Source organism: Oreochromis niloticus, linkage group LG14, assembly GCF_001858045.2.
Source record: "Oreochromis niloticus isolate F11D_XX linkage group LG14, O_niloticus_UMD_NMBU, whole genome shotgun sequence".
NCBI classification, from domain to species: Eukaryota; Metazoa; Chordata; class Actinopteri; order Cichliformes; family Cichlidae; genus Oreochromis; species Oreochromis niloticus.
The window spans coordinates 18,082,989-18,102,924 of NC_031979.2; the positions used below are offsets into that span (position 1 = coordinate 18,082,989).

At 40.4% G+C, this 19,936-nt stretch overlaps 1 protein-coding gene across 1 annotated transcript; it reads right to left on the reverse strand.

Moving 5' to 3' along the window:
* Positions 1-3,874: 3,874 nt before the first annotated feature.
* On the reverse strand, positions 3,875-19,598 carry alkbh8 (alkB homolog 8, tRNA methyltransferase). Its single transcript, XM_003441641.5, has 12 exons — positions 19,399-19,598; positions 18,553-18,686; positions 18,339-18,439; positions 17,359-17,490; positions 17,130-17,225; positions 16,875-16,979; positions 16,127-16,197; positions 12,120-12,226; positions 11,694-11,854; positions 10,560-10,840; positions 7,727-7,876; positions 3,875-4,769 (listed from the first exon to the last, which is right to left on the reverse strand). The coding sequence occupies exons 1-12, from the start codon at positions 19,534-19,536 to the stop codon at positions 4,020-4,022; spliced, it is 2,226 nt and encodes a 741-aa protein (XP_003441689.1). The 5' UTR covers positions 19,537-19,598; the 3' UTR covers positions 3,875-4,019.
* Between the last annotated feature and the right edge of the window lie 338 nt (positions 19,599-19,936).

Here is a 19,936-nt window from a genome sequence, read left to right on the forward strand (position 1 = left end):
TTTCATTTATAGTGACCCAGGATTCATGAGTGTTTGTGGACTTGTTTTTTTTCATGGGTTCATCTTCGTTTGATTCCGCGGCCTGCCGAGTGTGTTCCCGCCTTGGGGACCTGACATACCTGGGAGCATAACCACACACCTGCAGCTGATCAGCCTCGCCTGTGGAGCTACTTAACTGAGTGATCTCCGGTCGACACTGGATCGCTGCGTGAGAAAACGTTAGTTTACCCGGTGAACATAGATGTTTAGAAGTGCGTGTTTTGCCCTGCGTGGGTAGTTTTTTACAGCTGCTTTTGTGGTTTCCTGCAGGATCGCGGAAACGGGAGGACAGAGCGAGCGCACGGGATTTAGAAACGTTGTGAGCGGAAATACGGACCATAGTCACTGGGAGGAGATGCTGCACGGGAGTCGTACTGCATTCATCACAGAGATTTTGGGTCCTACTTTCCTCGCAGTCCCTGACACACAAAGTGTTGTGCTCTAAACTTTGAGGTTAAGGCACCAACGGCTAAATAAGAAAATACCAAGAGGAGACTAGCAGCAAAACATGCAAACTCCATAGCAGTGATACTTGTTCTTGCACTTATTTAACTTCACTGTTCCAATGAAACAAGATCTAATTTTAAAGTACACTTTTTCCATCTTGTGATCTCATTTGCGATTGTCTTAATATCTTAATATCAATATAATTTTATATATACATCACCAAATTACAACAACAGTCACCTGGAAGAGACTGCTAGTCACAAAAATGGTGGACAGAAAATAATTTTCCAATTTAGAATAAATCAAATGATTCAATTAACATTTTTGGTTTTACTTATTATTACACCTTTTTTTAGGGTCCTCTTACATCTATCACAAAGTGTGTACAGGCTGTATGGACTAATAAATAAATAGTGCACAAATTTAAAACGAGCAAATAACTTATACAAAAGTAATTATTACAGATCTGCAAATGGTTGTTAGAGACAGCAAATACACTCAGAGAATTTTAGCATGTCAGTATAAAGCTGACTGTAATTCCTGGTCAGGCTGGCTGCACTTCAGCCTCATGCACTCTAAGATTTTTGACGTTTTTGTACAGTGGTTTAGCCACCAGCATAATTTCCACTTCTGGACAAAGATTACTCTATCTTCATGCCTCTAAAGAAATTAAGCACGTCACATTTTTATTTATTTATGCCTACATAATAATGCACACCATGTGCTCTGTGACATTAAGGTCCCCTCAAAAAATCCTGGCACAACTTCACCTGCTTCCAAGGTGCATGGAGAAGATGAGAGAATTAAAAAAGCAGGAACTCCAGCAACACTTGAGGAAAGAAGAACAACTTTAATAATTGACCAACGTGTTTCGGCTTGTGGCCTTCATCAGGGTCATAGTAAAACATTGTAAAAAAAAATTGCTTAAATACAAGACAGGAAACAGAAAAAAATTCAAATTAACCAGTCAAAACTTCACAGATAGGTCAGCTGACATGTAATAAGTAGGTATTGGTTAATTGGTTAAGTCACGCCCAAGTAAATACTGGACTAGAACATTAATGATGAGGAGGAGAGGGGGGTGACATAACCTCCATATGTCTGAAAATAATACATGCGTGAATAGCATAAGAAGGATACTATAAATATACACACAGGTCAAAAAACAAAAACAACAACAACAACAACAAAAACAACAACAAGGGGCAGTCTTTAATGGTAAAAGCACGTTTGAATTGGAAAACAAGATTACATCAACACATGGGAACATATTTGATAAAAAATCCTAATTTATGTCTCTAAAATTTAGACTTGAAGTGTAGACTAAAGATGAGATGTATAGAACGCTACGCCTTCTTTGGCTGAAGTAACTTTAATTTAAGTAATTTTAGAGACATAAATTAGGATTTTTTAACAAATATGTTCCCATGTGTTGATGTAATCTTGTTTTCCAATTCAAACGTGCTTTTACCATTAAAGACTGCCCCTTGTTGTTGTTGTTTGTTTTTTTTTGTTGACCTGTGTGTATATTTATAGTATCCTTCTTATGCTATTCATGCATGTATTATTTTCAGACATATGGAGGTTATGTCACCCCCCTCTCCTCCTCATCATTAATGTTCTAGTCCAGTATTTACTTGGGCGTGACTTAACCAATTAACCAATACCTACTTATTACATGTCAGCTGACCTATCTGTGAAGTTTTGACTGGTTAATTTGAATTTTTTCTGTTTCCTGTCTTGTATTTAAGCAAATTTTTTTTACAATGTTTTACTATGACCCTGATGAAGGCCACAAGCCGAAACGCATTGGTCAATTATTAAAGTTGTTCTTCTTTCCTCAAGTGTTGCTGGAGTTCCTGCTTTTTTACATTAAGGTCCCCTTTCAAGAGTTTGTGCACCAAGTTGATTTTTTCTGTTTTGTTTGTTTTTTGCCATCTTCTATTCACCACCCAGTCTTTAAATTGGTCAATAATTTTAAGCCCAACCTTCCAGGTTGTTATGAATCCCCCAGATTTTTCTAAAATTTTGGGATTCAGAAGTGAACCATGTGAAATACATGATGTATTTAAAGAAAACCTACTGGAGCTCTGTAGAAATGATAAAACCTGCAGGACACCGGCCCTCGAGGCCTGGAATTGTTCATCCCTGGGTTAAACAGTTATTAATCACTGTATGCATACAGCGTGTAACTAATCATGTGGCTGTATGATGCCTGACAGTGAGGTGCCACCTCTGTCATATTTAAAAGGACAAAAAAAAAATAAAGACCAGTTCCTAAATGTGACCAAATTACCCGCAGCCTTGATCTGCTGTGTTACACCTCAGCCCTTTACCTTGAAAAGGTCAGGCAGACAGGTTACAACTGAACTACAGCTCAGTGATTTCAGAACAGACACTGAGGTCAGGAGAGCAAGCAAAGCAGTGAGTTAGAATGTCAAACAAAAAAAACCAACTTTAAAATGTGGGGAAAATGTGTGTCGCAAAACAAACATTTTACTATTTCACGAACAATATGACGTCGTTCAGCTCAATAGCCTGCATCTCTGATAGTACAGGGGTGCATTAGTACCTATGGAATTGCACAGTTGCACATCTGGAAAGACACAATCAGTCCTGAAAGGTATAAACAGCTTTTAGAGCAACATATGCTGCCCCCCAGGTGACGTCTTTTTCAGGGAAGGTCTTGCATATTTCAAAAGATAATGCTGAACTACATAATGCATTAAATTATCTCACATCATGTCAATCTTATCAGAAGAATCCTGGTGCTGAACGTGCCTGCCTGCAGTCCAGAGCTCTCATCAGTTGGAAACATTTGATGCATCATGAAACAAAAATATAACAAAGACCACCCAGGAATGTTGAGCAGCTACAACATATATCAACAAGAATGGGACAACATTCATCTTCCAAAAGCCCAGCAGCTGGTCTCCTTAGTTCCCAGATGTTAAAAGAAGCAAGGTTGCTACACACCTGTAAACACGGCCTGCCCTAACGTTTTTGAGACATGTTGCTGTGATCAAATTCAAAATGAGCTAATATTTGACTTAAAATGATACATTTTCATCGCATCGTTTTCATTTCCGTTTTACACAATGTCCCAACTTTTTTCGAGATTAGGGTTTTATCACTTGTGAGGTACAGTCTTGTCTTTGCGCTCGTCTGAATAGGCTTGTTTTTAGTGTGGCGTTTCAGTGAGCTAGCCAGAGTGTGCTTAGTAGATACACTAACTCCAGAAATGTTTAATTTAGTTGCATTTATTTTTGAGTAAAGCTGGTGGGATTTATCACAGCGGGATTGTTCGATCCATGACAGTATAACAGGGAAAAGGTGTGTTTGCTCAGCCAAGGTCAAAACATGGTGATATAAATAAACACAACAGGAGCAGAGATTTTTTTAAATTTATTCCAACACAGTTAAAAATCATATATATATGTAGAAGGCAAAAATTGGATCCTTTAATTTTAAGTTAAAATTCTTTATTTATGCAGATCTCTAGTTGCATAAAAATGATTTTACTGACATGTGTGTCAGTCCTTCTCTAATATAACACACCAGTTACCCTGGTCATGGTAGCTGCTCTGTACCTTGACTCCATCCACCTGGCTGCACAGCTGTTCCAGCTCCCCCTGGTGGAACACGTGATAATAGCGGTGAAAGACGGGGGTTAGATGGCTCTCAGACTCTGATTTCAGATGAGAACTCGAGGTCTGAGTGGTGCCACTCGGACTGGGCTTAGAGTCTGGGCTGTGAGTGGCGTCATCAGTGTCGAGTCTTAATCCAGGAGACATACTTGCATCAAAACCTGGACTGAGACCAGGGTTACTGTCAATTCTGGTTTGGTTAGTTAAAACCTTTGTAGACTTCTCCTTTCTTTTATTCCTTTTCCCACCATCTCCTGACTCTTCCTCCCCTTGTTTTTTCCCCTCTTTCAGATGCCAGGGAACTAAAAGGTCCTGGGTGTTAAAGGCTGTGCGGTTTGTGTGCACACTAAGCTTGCCATCAGTCACTTTGCCAACATCTTGCTTTTTGTCAACAGGCTCGTAGCCTTCTTCCAAATGTCCACTATTCTGCATAGCCGATTTCCCGTGAGGCTCCCGTCTGTCTTCGGATGTGTTTTTAGTAAGGTTTTCCTTCCCATGATGCTCTTTGTTGTGGTCTTTGAGGTACTTGGACCTCTGCTTGTTGTACTCTTGTTCAAAAGCCCAAACATAGATGAGTGCATGACCTCCAGGCTTTAGAAGTCTCACCAACTCTCTCACAGCTGCTAGCCGCCGCTCCTACAACACACACACACATTAAAAAATAAATTAATTAAAGACAGAATCACATGCGACTCACTGCATGTGAATCATTGTCAGACAGATGTGAATCTTAAGTGAAAAAGACCTGCAGAGTGGTTTTGTTTGTTTCAGTTTGTTTCCGGTCCTTGTGGCTTCAGACTGGAACTGAAGTCAGTCAGATAGGTATTGATATATTCCACACTTCCCATTCCTAATCCTAACAACTACCAGCATTACCAACAATTAGTAACTTAAATCCCAAACCATGTTGGAGGGAACTGTACAAGGCAAAAGTCTTGAGCAATCCCATTTATTTGTCATTTCTTTCTTTTAATTTATATGAGTACGATTCTTTGGGAATTTTAAGGTGGTCTTGAGCAATAGTTCTTGCTCGAGACCGCCTTCTGAAGATTTTTTTCAATCATTTTCAGTCCATTTCACCAACCATTGTCAGGGGAATGTCTTTTTTAAGTCACTTAACACAAATCCATTGAATTATTCAGGGATCAGAAAACCACCAAACTCAATGAACAAACCAGGGTTGTATCCAACACAGTCTGACAGAATAAAACAGTATTTTTGCATCATCAACCTGATTCCCAAAGAGCCATTAGCTGAACACTTTGCACATCTCACCATGGTGTGCAGTGTGTCCTTAAGTATGTGAAGGTTCTCAGTCATCCAGGTCATCGTAGTCAAAGGAGTTTGCAAAGAAAAGCGTCTGGACTTCTTTGAGTTGCTTGAAGACGTTTCACCTCTCATCCAAGAAGCTTCTTCAGTTCTAAGGTCAAATGGCCGAGAGTCCCAGATTTAAACCCAGTGGGAGTATCCCCCCAAGGAGGGACAAAGGACCCCCTGGTGATCCTCTAATCACATGCGCCAAGGTGTGAAAGCGGGTGTGGGACCTAATCAGCCAGGGTTTCGGGTGAGCTCATTGTGAAACCTGGCCCCACCCTATCATGTGATTTCCTGAGGTCAGATGGCCCAGGATGTGAGTGGGCGTTAAGGCGTCTGGGGAGGGAACTCAAAACTGGATTATAGATGGCAGACAGTTGGTGTCGTAAACCACCGCCTCTGTTCAAAGATGGTCGCTCACAGTGGACATAGATGGCCTCTTTCACTCCTCTTTCAAACCATCTGTCCTCTCTGTCCAATATGTGAACATTGGCATCCTCGAAAGAGTGACCTTTATCCTTAAGATGCAGGTGGACTGCTGAGTCTTGTCCTGTGGAAGTGGCTCTTCTATGTTGTGCCATGCGCTTGTGAAGTGGCTGTTGGAGAGACAGCCACTGTTGGAGAGACCAAACAGCCACTTCACAAGCGCATGGCACAACATAGAAGAGCCACCTCCACAGGACAAGACTCAGCAGTCCACCTGCATCTTAAGGATAAAGGTCACTCTTTCGAGGATGCCAATGTTCACATATTGGACAGAGAGGACAGATGGTTTGAAAGAGGAGTGAAAGAGGCCATCTATGTCCACTGTGAGCGACCATCTTTGAACAGAGGCGGTGGTTTACGACACCAACTGTCTGCCATCTATAATCCAGTTTTGAGTTCCCTCCCCAGACGCCTTAACGCCCACTCACATCCTGGGCCATCTGACCTCAGGAAATCACATGATAGGGTGGGGCCAGGTTTCACAATGAGCTCACCCGAAACCCTGGCTGATTAGGTCCCACACCCGCTTTCACACCTTGGCGCATGTGATTAGAGGATCACCAGGGGGTCCTTTGTCCCTCCTTGGGGGGATACTCCCACTGGGTTTAAATCTGGGACTCTCGGCCATTTGACCTTAGAACTGAAGAAGCTTCTTGGATGAGAGGTGAAACGTCTTCAAGCAACTCAAAGAAGTCCAGACGCTTTTCTTTGCAAACTCCTTTGACAGTGTGTCCTTAAAAATATTTTTCAAAAATGGACAAGTAGAGAATAAAAGAAGAAGTGGCAGGCCTAAAAGACGAAGAAAAAAAAACTATAGCAGCTGAGCAGTATCTGAAAGTCATGGCCTTTTAATTATGAAACAGGAAAGCAAAGACCTGAGACAGGCATCTGGACCTTCAGTGGATCCATCTATCATTCACCGAAGCCTCATCAGAAATGGTCTTAGTGGAAGGGTCAAGAAGCCATTCTTGAGGAAGAAAAACGGGGAGAAAAGGCTGAGGCATGCCAAATTACATAAGAACTGGACTAAAAATCAGTGGCAAAAGGTTTGATGGAGTGATCAATCTCAATTTGAAACTTTTGTTCAAATCATAGTCGGTATGTACAGAGGAAGTCAGGACAGGAGTGTCTGCAGCCATTAAACACAGTGGAGGCTCTGTCATGGTTTGGACCTGGAGATGTTATAATAATTGATGGAATTATGAACACAGAAAAATACCATCAGATTTTGATCCACCGATCAATACCTACTGCTAATGCAGTAAAACCGTATCTGGATAGAAACACATATAGTGCAACACTATCAGTCGTGGACTGGCCTCCCCAGAGCCCAGACGTCAACATTATTTAAGCACTGTGGGATCATGTTGATGGAGAACAGAACAAAAAGCAGACAACATCCCAAGAAGAGATTTGAATGCCATTCAAGAAGCTTAGAGAACTATTTCTGAAGACTACCAGACCTTACAGGAAAGCTGCCGAAGAGAGTTCAGGCTGTATAGAATAAAGGTGGTCATACCAAATATTTAAGCATGTCTCCTTATGCCTTTTATCGGTATTAACATGTATGTTTGTTGAATAAATCGCTGCATTCATTCCCATGTTATTAGCAGAATTAAAGTTAAAGAGAATTTAAAGAAATAAGAGCTCAAAGACTTTTGCACACAAGTTCAGAACATGAAAACTTTAGTGAGCTACTAACAATTAATACAACTTTTTTGTAGGTTTCTAAATAAAACTGATATAACGGTTCTATTCTGGTTATTCTTTGTATGAGGATGTGCTGTGTGTACCTCTGTGGAGAAATGGTGTATGACAGCTATAGAGATGCAAGCGTCACAGGAGGCTGTTCGCAGAGGAACATTCAGAGCATCAGATACAAATGCGTGGAAACCCCTCTCTGCACAAATTTGGACGAGAGCACTGCTACGATCACATCCCACCTGAAATAAAACACAAACATACAGAGAGAGTAACAAGGCCATTCAGTGGACTATCATTCTCAAACAGCAACAAATACACACGTCAGCAGAGTGTCAGCACGTACAAGGTCTGAAGAATAATACGTTTACAAACTGTTCGTGATCATTTAAGCCAGAGAAAATGAGCAAGAATGGAGATAAAGTATGCAAGGAGAACAAGAGACACAAGTGAGAGAGCAGGAACACAACACATATGCACACACACCCTCGATCTACTGCTGACATGCAAACAGAAAGATTAAGAAGTAGAGCAGGAGGCACAAAAAGAGGGAAGGACTGAGGCGAGAAAAGAGAAGAAGAGAAGAGACCTGGGTTGGGAGAAAATGAGAACAAGCAGAATAAAACTCTGGTAGCTGCTGTGCTCGCTGCATGATCACAGTGTTCTCTGTGCTGATTTATCACAGCTACACTCTGAGTCAGGATAAGCTGCTTACATGCACCCCCAAATCCCAAACAAGAATATCCCAGTGTGCATACGCAAACAGGAAATGAAGGATATTACCATGGAAACCGAGCTAATGCAAAAAAAAAACAACAACAAAAAAAGACACAGGGAAGAAATGAGAGCAACAACGGGGATCTCATCCCGCTGTGCCTTACTCTTATTTATTTAGCTGTCCTGAAGCAAGACGTGATGTTTACACCTGTGACCAAAAGCAAACTCTCTGCTAACTCACGCCTACATTTCGTATTCAGTTATACCCTCCCAGAGAGCCAACGCTCTACCACTGGAGGTAGACGTGTAAGCTGCAGCATCTAGCCCAATGATGCAAACCTTACTTCGTTCTGAAGCACAGAGGTCAGGCTTATGCAACCAGGTCCTGAAGTGGCTCGCTCAGGTTCCTCCTTTTCTTTTTATGTTTATGTTTATGAAAACCCTGAGCACTGCGAGTGTGACAATGACATAGTCTGTCTACTGTTCGGGGAAAGAAGCTTTAGCTGATGCACAACAGCTGCAGTTCCTCAAATGGCCACTTGAGGTTGGATTCGAGAGGAAATAAACCCCATAGTCTCCAATGTTAAAACGCTCAGGGCAGAAATGATGATATGTATAGCTGTACAGGGGTGATTCTTTTTTAAATGACTCAACTGCTTAAATTGTGTTACGGTATAAAGTTTTCAGCCTCCTTCAGAGTAAATAGATGTGGATGCTTCACAACCGACATTGACAGCTGAGGTGAACAGTGTACCCTAATTACAGATGAATAGCTCACCTTAAAATTTTTTAAATGTAAACAATACTTGTTTTATCCAAGAAGACAAAGTTATCTTACTTCAGAGATTTGTTTTTTGCTGCAAAATGACACGGTGAACCACACCAGCACTGTCACTGAAACCTGCCATAAATATGAAGTCAGTCTGGAAGCATGGGGTCGAGTTGGCAATAACATGCAATCTATTTCTGCCACTACAACAGTTTACTGTGATAAACAGTGAAAATCACTGATGCTGTCTGCATAGATAGAAATTCCCATTAACTATTATGTAACAAAGGAAACAGAAGTTATTTGTAAACCTTAAACAATCCCCAATTGTTTGCGATTGTTTGCAGAAAGGTTGCTTCTTATCAGGTGAGATGAAGCCTATTGTTTTGAATATTACCAGATTAATTTTTATTTATTTACTTAAATATTGATCATTTGTGTCGCTGTATCAATATATATCGCAATACTGTATCAATTTTTTGCAATGCAATGCAATACCAATACTATGTGCAATAACCCAACTGTATATACACAATACTATTTATTACATATTACTTTTTTTAAAAACCGGCTTGTATATTTGTACACACACACATATATATATATATATATATATATATATATATATATATATATATATATATATATATATATATATAATATATATATATATATATATATATATATATATATATATATATATATATGTTTTTCCCTATGTTAATACTGTCCATATGTATATAGCGCTGCAGAACTGTACCCCCCCCCAGCATGTTTGCACTGAGTAGGAGATGCTCTGTATCTCATTGTACAACTGTATAGTGACAATAAAGGCATTCTATTCTATTTTTCCAACTAAAGAAAAAAGTCATTCAAGACTGCTCGAATGTGTAAGTTAACAAGCTCATCAGTATCACTCCCCCGTCATTAAAGCACAAGCAGATCTGACTATAATTACAACCATGTATTCCATTAAATTACAGTGTTGCTTTGATGCATTTTTATGGCACTAAAGTCCATTTCAATTTTTTTTATCCTTTCACCTATAAGCCTGATGGTGTTTAAAGGCTTTAACCCAAAGTTAAACCTGATGTTACATCTCTAACCTCACCTCTGTGGCCTTATCAGAGCGACAGTGTTGTGTAAGGTCATTAGTAGTTACTGGATGAGTCATGCTGATCTACATGTGTTTGAAAAAGCCCAGAGCCATCGTAGATTTTGCGTCCCTATGTGAGAAATGAAGGAGAGGAGTTCTAGCTCGAATACACAGATGAATGCTTCTGCAGATAAACGCCTGTTATGAAAATGTGTAGCATTTCAAAGTGCTGACAATCTAAGAAACAGCAGCAATAAAAAAAGCAGTGATAGAGGAAATTACCCTGCAGGGATCAATGAAGTATCTCAGAAGCGCAGACATTTCAGTATAAAATGACACTCACTGCAATCATCTCTGGGTTTACGCCCAGGTATTTCCCATTTCCACAGCCCACGTCAGCTAGCACGCTACCCGGTGGGAGCGAGGACAGGAAGTGGCAAACGCGAGGCCAGGGGGAGTGGCGGGTGCTGCTGAAGTGGGAGGCAATAGCGTCGTACACCCGGTGCACATACTCCTCCTCCAGACGGGCTGCATCGGCATGGCAACATGGAAGCGCGGGAGGGGGGGGCGTAGAGGGCGAGGGTGTTGAAGAAGCTCCCTGACTGTCACAGGCAGAGGTGAAGGCTGGAGACAGAGAGAAGGTGTTCACTGGTGAGATGTGCCGATCGTTTATCTTTGACCTGCGTTGCCATGCACGTTTAATTACAATCATAACGTTCGCGTATCCTTTATTATTGTCTTTATGCAAAAACGCTAGCTATGCTCTGGGTTTAGGATTCCCATGTGATGAAACTGTCAGACAAAATAACATAATCCTGCTGTTTAATTTTAATATTATACAAAGATATCCTGACAATTTCATTTATTAAGGGACAAAAGGTATCCAAACCTATCGATCTGGCCCTGTGGGGGATAAAGTAGTAGCTTAAACTGTGATTAACCACATTTTTTGGAAAGCTAAGTTCAACTTCACTAGCCACACCCAGGTCTGATTACTGCCAGACCTGTAGAATTAAGAACTCCCTTAAACTGAACCTGACAAAGTGAAGCAGGCTAAAAGACCTCAAAAAGCAAAGCATCATGTCAGGATCTAAAGAAACGTCTGAGAAATAAAGTTGCTTGATCAGTGTGAAAAGGGGTTACAAAGCCATTTCTAAGGCTTGGGACTCCTGAGAACCATGGTGAGAGCTGTGGTTGGAACTGTGGTGAACCTTCCCAAGAAGTGCCCAGCCTAACAAAATTACTCCAAGAGTGCATCAACAACTCATCCAGGAGGTCACAGAAGAACCCAGAACAACATCTAAAGATCTATAGGCCTCAAAAAAAAAAATGGAGAAAAAAAAAGAGAAATGAGAAAATGAGAAAAAGGAGTCCCGTAACATTACATTACATATATTCACCTCTCAAAAACTCACTCACTCTCATAATGTGAGAAAAGCAGTTTATAAAAGCAAAGTGTGTTTTGCTTCGCTCTCACCACAGCGGCAGGGTTCAAGTCTGATCTTGCGGAAAGTGAAAGAAGTGCGTGTGCCCCTCTTGCTCAGAGTCAGATTGCTACGTGTTCCAGGTTCAGGCGTCACATGATCGGGGGATTGCTGCTCACAGGCCGGCACCATGTCAAACTTGCGAGGAGTAATCCTAAAAGGACGCACGAAGAGCTTGTTTTAGTAGTTATAAAAGACAAAACCACACAAACCAACTGGTGAAGTAATACCAGAGGAGGTGGATGTGAACAAACACAATTCAAAGGTTGAAGACAACAGACTGAAATGTACTAATTATAGTAAATAAATAGTTTTGTTTTCAGAGGAAAAAGCAGCAAGTTAAGCATCAATCCAAAGATCAGGTCAAGAGAACCTGACTATAAAAGGAGAGACTGACGCTCTGACACAGTCCAGCTTACCCATGAGTCCAGACATATCTGCTCTCGCCCTTCATGACCAGCAGGCTCCGTCCAGGCAGCACCACAGCAACAACACGACCATCAGGATGTCGGAACTCCATCACCGTCTGCACAAACACAAACACGCTGTGTTAAAAGTAAGAGTGGTTTCTACTCATGACTTCACTGCACCGATAATAACAAATTACTGATTAAATTAAACATTTTTATGAAGGTTTTAAAATCATTGGGTGTGGATTTATATATATTTCTTGCAGGCATCTTTCCAATGCCACACACACACAAAAACAGCCGCCAGGCCCTTCCCTTTGTAATCCAATCATTTTCTACTGATGGATGACATCCTTGACAGCTCTCAGTCAGATTTCCGCTCGTATCACAGCGCAGAAGCAGCCCTTGCAAAGTTTTTGAACACAATTTGCCTGAGGAATGATGCGGGGAGTTTCACAGACTCGACTGCAATTGATCTTAGCAGCATCTGATACTGTGGATCGCTAAATAGGAAAGGCAGGAACTGTAATCAGATGCCTCACACATGGTACATGCTGTCATCATCAATGATTGTGAATGAAAAAGAACTGCTATGATGTAAGAAGTCTCTCAAGGAATGGTTCCTGGTCCTCTCTCATTGCACCTGTGCATGTTTGCTGAGTAGACACCCAAACATATTTATTTCTCTCCAACTCACTGCATCATGATCTACAGAAGGAAGAAGGAAGAGCATTCACTCGGCACTGTCAGCACAACATGGCAACTCTGACTTTGCTGATGACACGGCGCTCTTGCCCCCAGAGGCTGGAAAAAAACTGCACTTCTGACATCAGAACTGGGAATCAGTCTCAACATCAACAAAGATGAGGCCAAGATTATAAGCATGAAGGCCCATCACAGCAGCAGGACATCCACCTAGAAGACATCAGCTCCTGTTGTGGACACGCAATTCCAACTAACAGTTCAACAGCAATAATATTTTGGCATCCTGCATCAGTGTTTCCCTACATATTACTGTGCATCTGCTGCAAGTAATAACTGCTGATAATACACCTTTATTATTCATCAAAATGTTTCTGTATCTGCAAGTACAGGAAACAAGTTATGCACTGGTTTTTATGCTTTTAGTTCTTTAGTAGGGAGTTGGGCAATTTTATCCAGCTGTGATGGTTTTTTCTATATTCTAATTAAGCCATGCTGTTGTACAGCTATTATTATCATTATTATTATTATTATTATTATTATTATGACAAATTTAAAAAACTTTATGACTAATTTTTTATTTACTTTTTTTTTTTTTTTTTTTTTTTTTACTTAAGCAAAACATTCTAAAGCACCGCTAAAGCTTAAAATGTATTTACTAATGACTTGCGGTAATCCAATACGTTTGCAATAAAGCTAATATATTACTGATCCAGGTAGCTCAGCTCCATAATGAAAGGACTGAAAGAGACTTTGGCACAAAACTTCCAAACTACACAGTTTTGACTGATGTCACCCAAAGGAAAACACTGTCGGCCACCTAAAACACTGTTCGTGTTTTCTCTCACTTGCAGCTAGCAGACACAGCGTTGGTGTTTGATCCTAATGTTTCCTTACAGCACAGAACAGCATAAGCTCTGCTGGGAAATTACATCTACAACAATTTCCAACTGTATCTCTCCAAATTCTGACAGCAGGAAAATTGGATTTTGTGATGAAGTAGATGGCATTCATGTATATGTGTGTGTGTGTGTGTGTGTGTGTGTCTTAGACATATATGGGTTTGTGTCTAGGTGTGAAAGGGCATGCAAGTCAAGCAAATTATCAGATTTTAACCTCAAACAAGTGAACGCTCTCTCTGTCTGACGCGCGCGTACACACACACACACACACACACACACACACACACACACACACACACAGGACTGCTTCATTCCCCTCTGAGGAGTGTTATGTTAGCCAATCAATGAAAGGGTGGAATGTGACTAAATCGATGGTGACGCTGGCAACTACGCTTTACTGCACAACTATTCATCATCTCCCTCCCTCCTCACACGTATGCACGCACACACAAACAAACACACACAGGTTTGTACATCTTTCTGAGTACAATCAATTACAGAGAGCTTCTTTACTTCCTTACCTTAACTTCAAGCACAATAAGTAACCCTACACCTCTGCCTAACTTCTACAATTAGCCCTAAAGTCAGTCCTCACTCCTGTAGTCTACAACTGGTCCTCACAAACACACAAGTACAAATACACACCAAAAGGCTGCCAATATACAACATCACAAACAGCTCAATAATGCAGTTATAGTTCGTGTAATTACAAGGAAACAAGTGTTTCATTAATAATGACTGAATCACTTGTGTTACATTTTCAGAGAAATTAAATCCAATGAAACTGAGCGAATGGCATAAAAGTTTTGTTATGCACCAAATCCTGTCTGCTTAAATCAAAACTGAATCTCATTAAATCCACAGAGTAGCAAAATATTTAAAAAGGTTTCCAAATAGTCTTTAAAATAAGCTACTTGTTATATTCTCTGCAACCACCGTAACATCAAATTTAGAAATCCTAATGTGCACTCAGCAGCCACTTCATTACTAGTACCCAGTTGGAGCCCCTTTGAGATGGAGCAGAACACCTTTTTCCCAATACTCAGGGAGGCTGTGGTGTTTGAACAATGCTGAGTTGGTACTAAGTAGCCCAGAGTTTGCTAAGAAAATCTCCCCCACACCATCACACCACCACAAACAGCCTGAACCGTTGGTACGAGGCAGCATGGATCCATGCTTACACTATCCAATTTTGATGGGAACTACAGCCTCAGTTTACTGCAGAGTGCAGCGGCACTCTGCCATAGCCAATCTGTTTCAAGTTTTCAATGTGTTGTGGATTCAGAGATGCTCTTCTGCGTGCGCTGGTTCTTCTTCTTATCGGCTTCAAGCAGTCCTCTGACATCAAAAACACATTTTCACCCAGAGAACTGCCGCTCACTGGATAAATTCTCTTTTTTTCGACCATTCTTTGTAAACCCTACAGATGGCTGTGTGTGAAAATCCCAGCAAATCAGCAGTTTCTGAAATAATCAGACCAGCGCATCTGGCACCAGCAACCATGCCACGTTTAGTCATTCGAATCAACTTTTTCCAATTCTAAAGCTCAGTTTGAGCTTCAGTGGTCATCATGACTACATGTAAATGTGTACTTGTGTGGCGGTAAACAGGAAATACTGCGAGAAATACCACCCCTCAGCTTAACAGTACCCTTACTCCCATGCATCGCTTAAGAAGAGCCAGTTTAATTGCACTCGATAAAACTTTCTTTCGGGATCTATTCGCTTTAAATATTCCTCCAAGTGTCCTTTCCTTTTTTAACGTAATTTAATATGCCCACATTTTCTGTGGCTCTGAATCTCCACTGAAAAGCAAGGACAATGAATACACACACTGTCAGTCTGTCTGTGTGTGTGTGTGTGTGTGTGTGTGTGTGTTTGTGTGTGTGTGACAGATGCCACAGCAGATGACAGCTGATTGCTCGCAGAGCCCCTGCTTTTCAGACAAGCAGGGACAGATGGGTGTTCATCCACAGCAATCAGGCAGCAAAGACTAAACCCACGATCTTAGTTTATAGGTCACAACACCTGTGAACACCTGGAAGAGTCAAGGACATGAAAATGGAAAATCTATAACTCTTGTGTACATCCGTTTGTTTACAAAATTTCTTACGAGCTTTAATTCTTTAAGTGCCTGCTGGATAAACGGATGCTGGGCGAGAAGGAACTGAAAAGAATGAGACACAGAGAGAAGGTAACACAGTGTTCTCAGGAAAAACACAAGGACACAAGATGTGTGCACGTACGCACCCTTACACGCACAATACTGACAGCTCTCTGCACCTGGAGTACTGCTGACCGATGCTGGCTTCAAATGGCTACTAATGAGTTGCGTGCTAAGTAATTCACCAGCTCACAGGTCTGTGGCGACGATGACAATGATCAAATCACAGATGCCTGACCGACTTCTCACCTTTGCCCCCAGGCTCAGAGACAGGATGGTGTCCTCAAAGGGAGAGTGAGTGTCCACATGAGGAGGAATACCTGGAAATATCATAAACAAACATGGAAAATGAAAACCTTCAAAGCAAAGTTAATCAAGTAAAACATTTAATAAACTTCTCTCAGCCCAAGAGGACCCAAAGGCTTCCATAACTCCTCATCGACCGGTTATGGAAAGGCTCTGCTGCCACCCAGTGGTGCAAATCAGTAAACTCTGTTTGTGTGCTCTCTTATTCATTTTTAATAACAGATTAATAATCAGGTCTAAAAACAGATATTAATCAAGCGAAACACTCAACCACTAAAACTATTTTTTTTCTGTCCAGGAATGCAAGTAAATAATCACAATTTGGCATCTTAGTAATTACCAATATCGTGTTAACTTAGAGCAGCTGTGGCATAAACCTTACACTGGGTGGTGGTCTAATAAATTTGTTACATTTATATTGTATATTTAAAATTACAATATAATGGCGACGGGGACTAAAAGTCTTTGTTTCAGTTATTAACTGCCCAAAGGACCAGTATAAGATAAATATTTATTATTCTGAGCTGAGAATCATACAACACTAATCTATCTATCCATCATTATCACAATATTCTAACAAAGGGTTGCAGGGGCTCTGGAGCCAATCCCAGCGAGTAGAGTTCATAAATTAAAAAATACAGAGTTGGGAATGAGCAAAAAATTTCTGTGAATTATTCGAGCTGTAACTCACCCTGTCCAGATTCATACTGATTTACAGTCAGCTGGTCTGGCATCACGTTGATGTGTCCATTTCTTAAACAACGCTCCAGAACAGGTAAACACTCCGCAGGGATACCTAGAAACACACACATTCCTCTGCTACTTCTGTTTTCCTTTATTAAATGCTTGTCTAGTGACAACTAGACTGAAGACCATATCACGAAAAACACAGCCCACAAAACCACGCCTGATACAATATGTTTTAATAAAAGAAGATCCAGATTACCTGCAGGTAATGGCTTGTCCTTATCCACATTGTTGTTGTCGTAGCGAAATTCAAAGCCATAATGTTTCACTCGTCTGTGCTTCAGAGCTTTTTGAGCTAAGAATCATTAGGATGAAGTTAAGTTAAAGTGGATTATTCAGAAACTGTAATCAAAAGTGTATGCCTGACTTTTCTTCACAGCTTTTTTTTGGGGGGGGGGGGGGGGGGGGGGGGGGAATGATACCCTCACCTGTAACATCATCATTAGTGGATGACCAGTCGACAGCAGCAAGCAGCAGAGCTTCTTCTTCTGGGGACACAAAATCCTCCAGCAAAACTAAACCCTCTGGCAATGGGACGGATGCTTCCTCCTCATGGGTCACTATACAAGAGCGTGAAAATACACAGTAGATCTTAAATACTGGCTGCAAAAAAACCAACAAAACCTTTCAGAGTCTTTCAGATTATTTGACTTACTTCTAAACCTAAGATTTATTACTGTCGGGCACATGTATCAGTTTTATCATGAGCATCCAGAGACAAAGAACTATCTAGTAAAACACAAGGTTATTTATAAATAGCTTGACAGAAGAGCCTATGAACCCAACAAATGCTTCAATAAGAAGCAATACGAAAAAGCAATAATAAAGCTTCTTATTTATTTAACTAAAAGAAAAAAAATCCAGCTAGCCAATCCTTAACAGCTGATAAACAGCCAATCAAAAGTATGAGTGCAGAGAGCACATGCTGTAGAAATACTATCAACACTGGCAATTACCTGACCAAGTGGCAGAAAATACAGACCCCCCAAAGAAACAACAAAAAAAACAAAACAGAAGCCTGAGGAACCCCACAAGAGAAGGTTGCTTTATCAGACATATACTGATTTGCAAAGATTGAAGAACTTCTATCAGTAACATATGAAGAAACCCAATCCAGTGTAGGATCCACTAATACTGTGATCCACTGTATTGAAAGCTAAGCTAAGATGTAATAAGACCCATACAGAACAATCACCGGCATCTGAAGCCATTGCAATGTCATATGCAACTTTAAGAAGACAACTTTCAGTCAAATGCATTGCAATAACTCATTACATTAATATAAACACAATAAAACCCTCCCTGCAAGTGTAAATCCATCTAAAACGAGAAAGGAGAATTCATGTCTAAGCCAGGCTATATCTGAAAGAACTCCCAATGTTCCTGATGGTACTGAAAGTAAAAGTACCTGAGCTGACATAAGCGAGGTAGAGCATGACGCTGCTCTCTCCGCACTGCAGCTTCTGTCCATTAAGGTGGGTGTATGCTTTTAGAGCACTCTCTTCACACCTGGAAAGAGAATGAAAATGACAATAATATTAGTTTTAACTGGAATAAAAAGGTCCTCAATGTACAAAGCACATTCCTGCTGTGACAAAGTGCTGTCTGTGCCCTAAGTGTACCTGTATGTGACAAAAGCATAGGGCTTATGGGGAGGCATAAGCAGGCTCTCCATTTCTCCCATCTCTTTCAGCGCTGCCGAGAGCTCCTCTCGACTAACGCTGTTCCCCAGGCCACCATTAGCCACCACCAGACTCTGCAGAGGTGAAATAAACAGCAAAAATCACACAAAAACAAACAGACATGAAAATAACCGAAAAAACAGACTGAAGGTATGAACAAGTGATATCATAAGACTGTTTTAATTGTTAAGATGCCAGAAAAAAGGGCAAAATGGCCTTTTCCCAAGGATTGTTAGATTGCTTAACAATCAATCAACCTACAACACATACTCTCATGAAAAAACAAGCAAACAACTGAAGTGGTTTGTGTTTTTGTTGTGATGCTTTTACTGGCTTAAAATGTTGATATTTCTCTGTAGTATAAAGTAGATTGTTCCCTTTTGCAATGAGCCCAATTTTTATGAACTCGTATTTGTATTTGTCTGCAGAAATAACAGCGTGAAATCCTTTGAGATAAATAGAAATAGTTCTTAAAACTGTCTCAGACTGCTGCAGGAACACAAAAATGAATCCCATTAAAAAGGAGCAAATGAAAAGTCTCTTATAACGAGTAAAATATTAAAAATATTTTCCATAAACAGCGGCTGATTTTCTTGTTAATTTAGCAATAATAATAACAACAATAATAATAAATATATATATAAAAAAAATATGAATAGAACAATTAAATATTAGATATGCAGATAACTTTTAATATCATTTTAATGTTAAAAAAACAAGCGAAAAAAATGAAAAATAATGAAACAGCGAACCATTTCCCGTCAAATAAACGTTATTTTTCTTTACCCTGGTAGGCTGCGGGGCCGTATGGATGCCTTCATGCTTCAGTAATGTGTGACTGGCTTTAATTTGTTTTCTGAGAAGTTTTTTCTCTTCTTTACTTCTCCTGACGGCCTTCACGTTGTTTTCCTCCCTAGCATCCATGGTACGTTGTTTTAATCCGTCCGGGTGCAACGGGGACTGAAAGACGTCGGTTCCCAAAGATTACGTCTCCAGGAGGAGACATTTTTTAGAATATAACTAAAGTGTTTATCTTACATAATTCTGATTTGTTAAGAATAAAATGAAATTATTACATGTGAATAAAAAATATATATGCACTTCTCGGAACTTTGTTAGCTACACCTGCTAACTTAATATCATCTTGTCTTACTCAGCCAATCACATGGCAGCAACTGAGTGCATTGACGTGGACGTCATTAGGACGACCTGAGGATTAGAATGGCAAAAAATGTGATTTATGTGACTTTGAACGTGGCATGGTTTTTGGTGGCAGATGGACTGGTCTGAGTGTTTCAGAAACCACTGATGTTCTGGGAAGGCT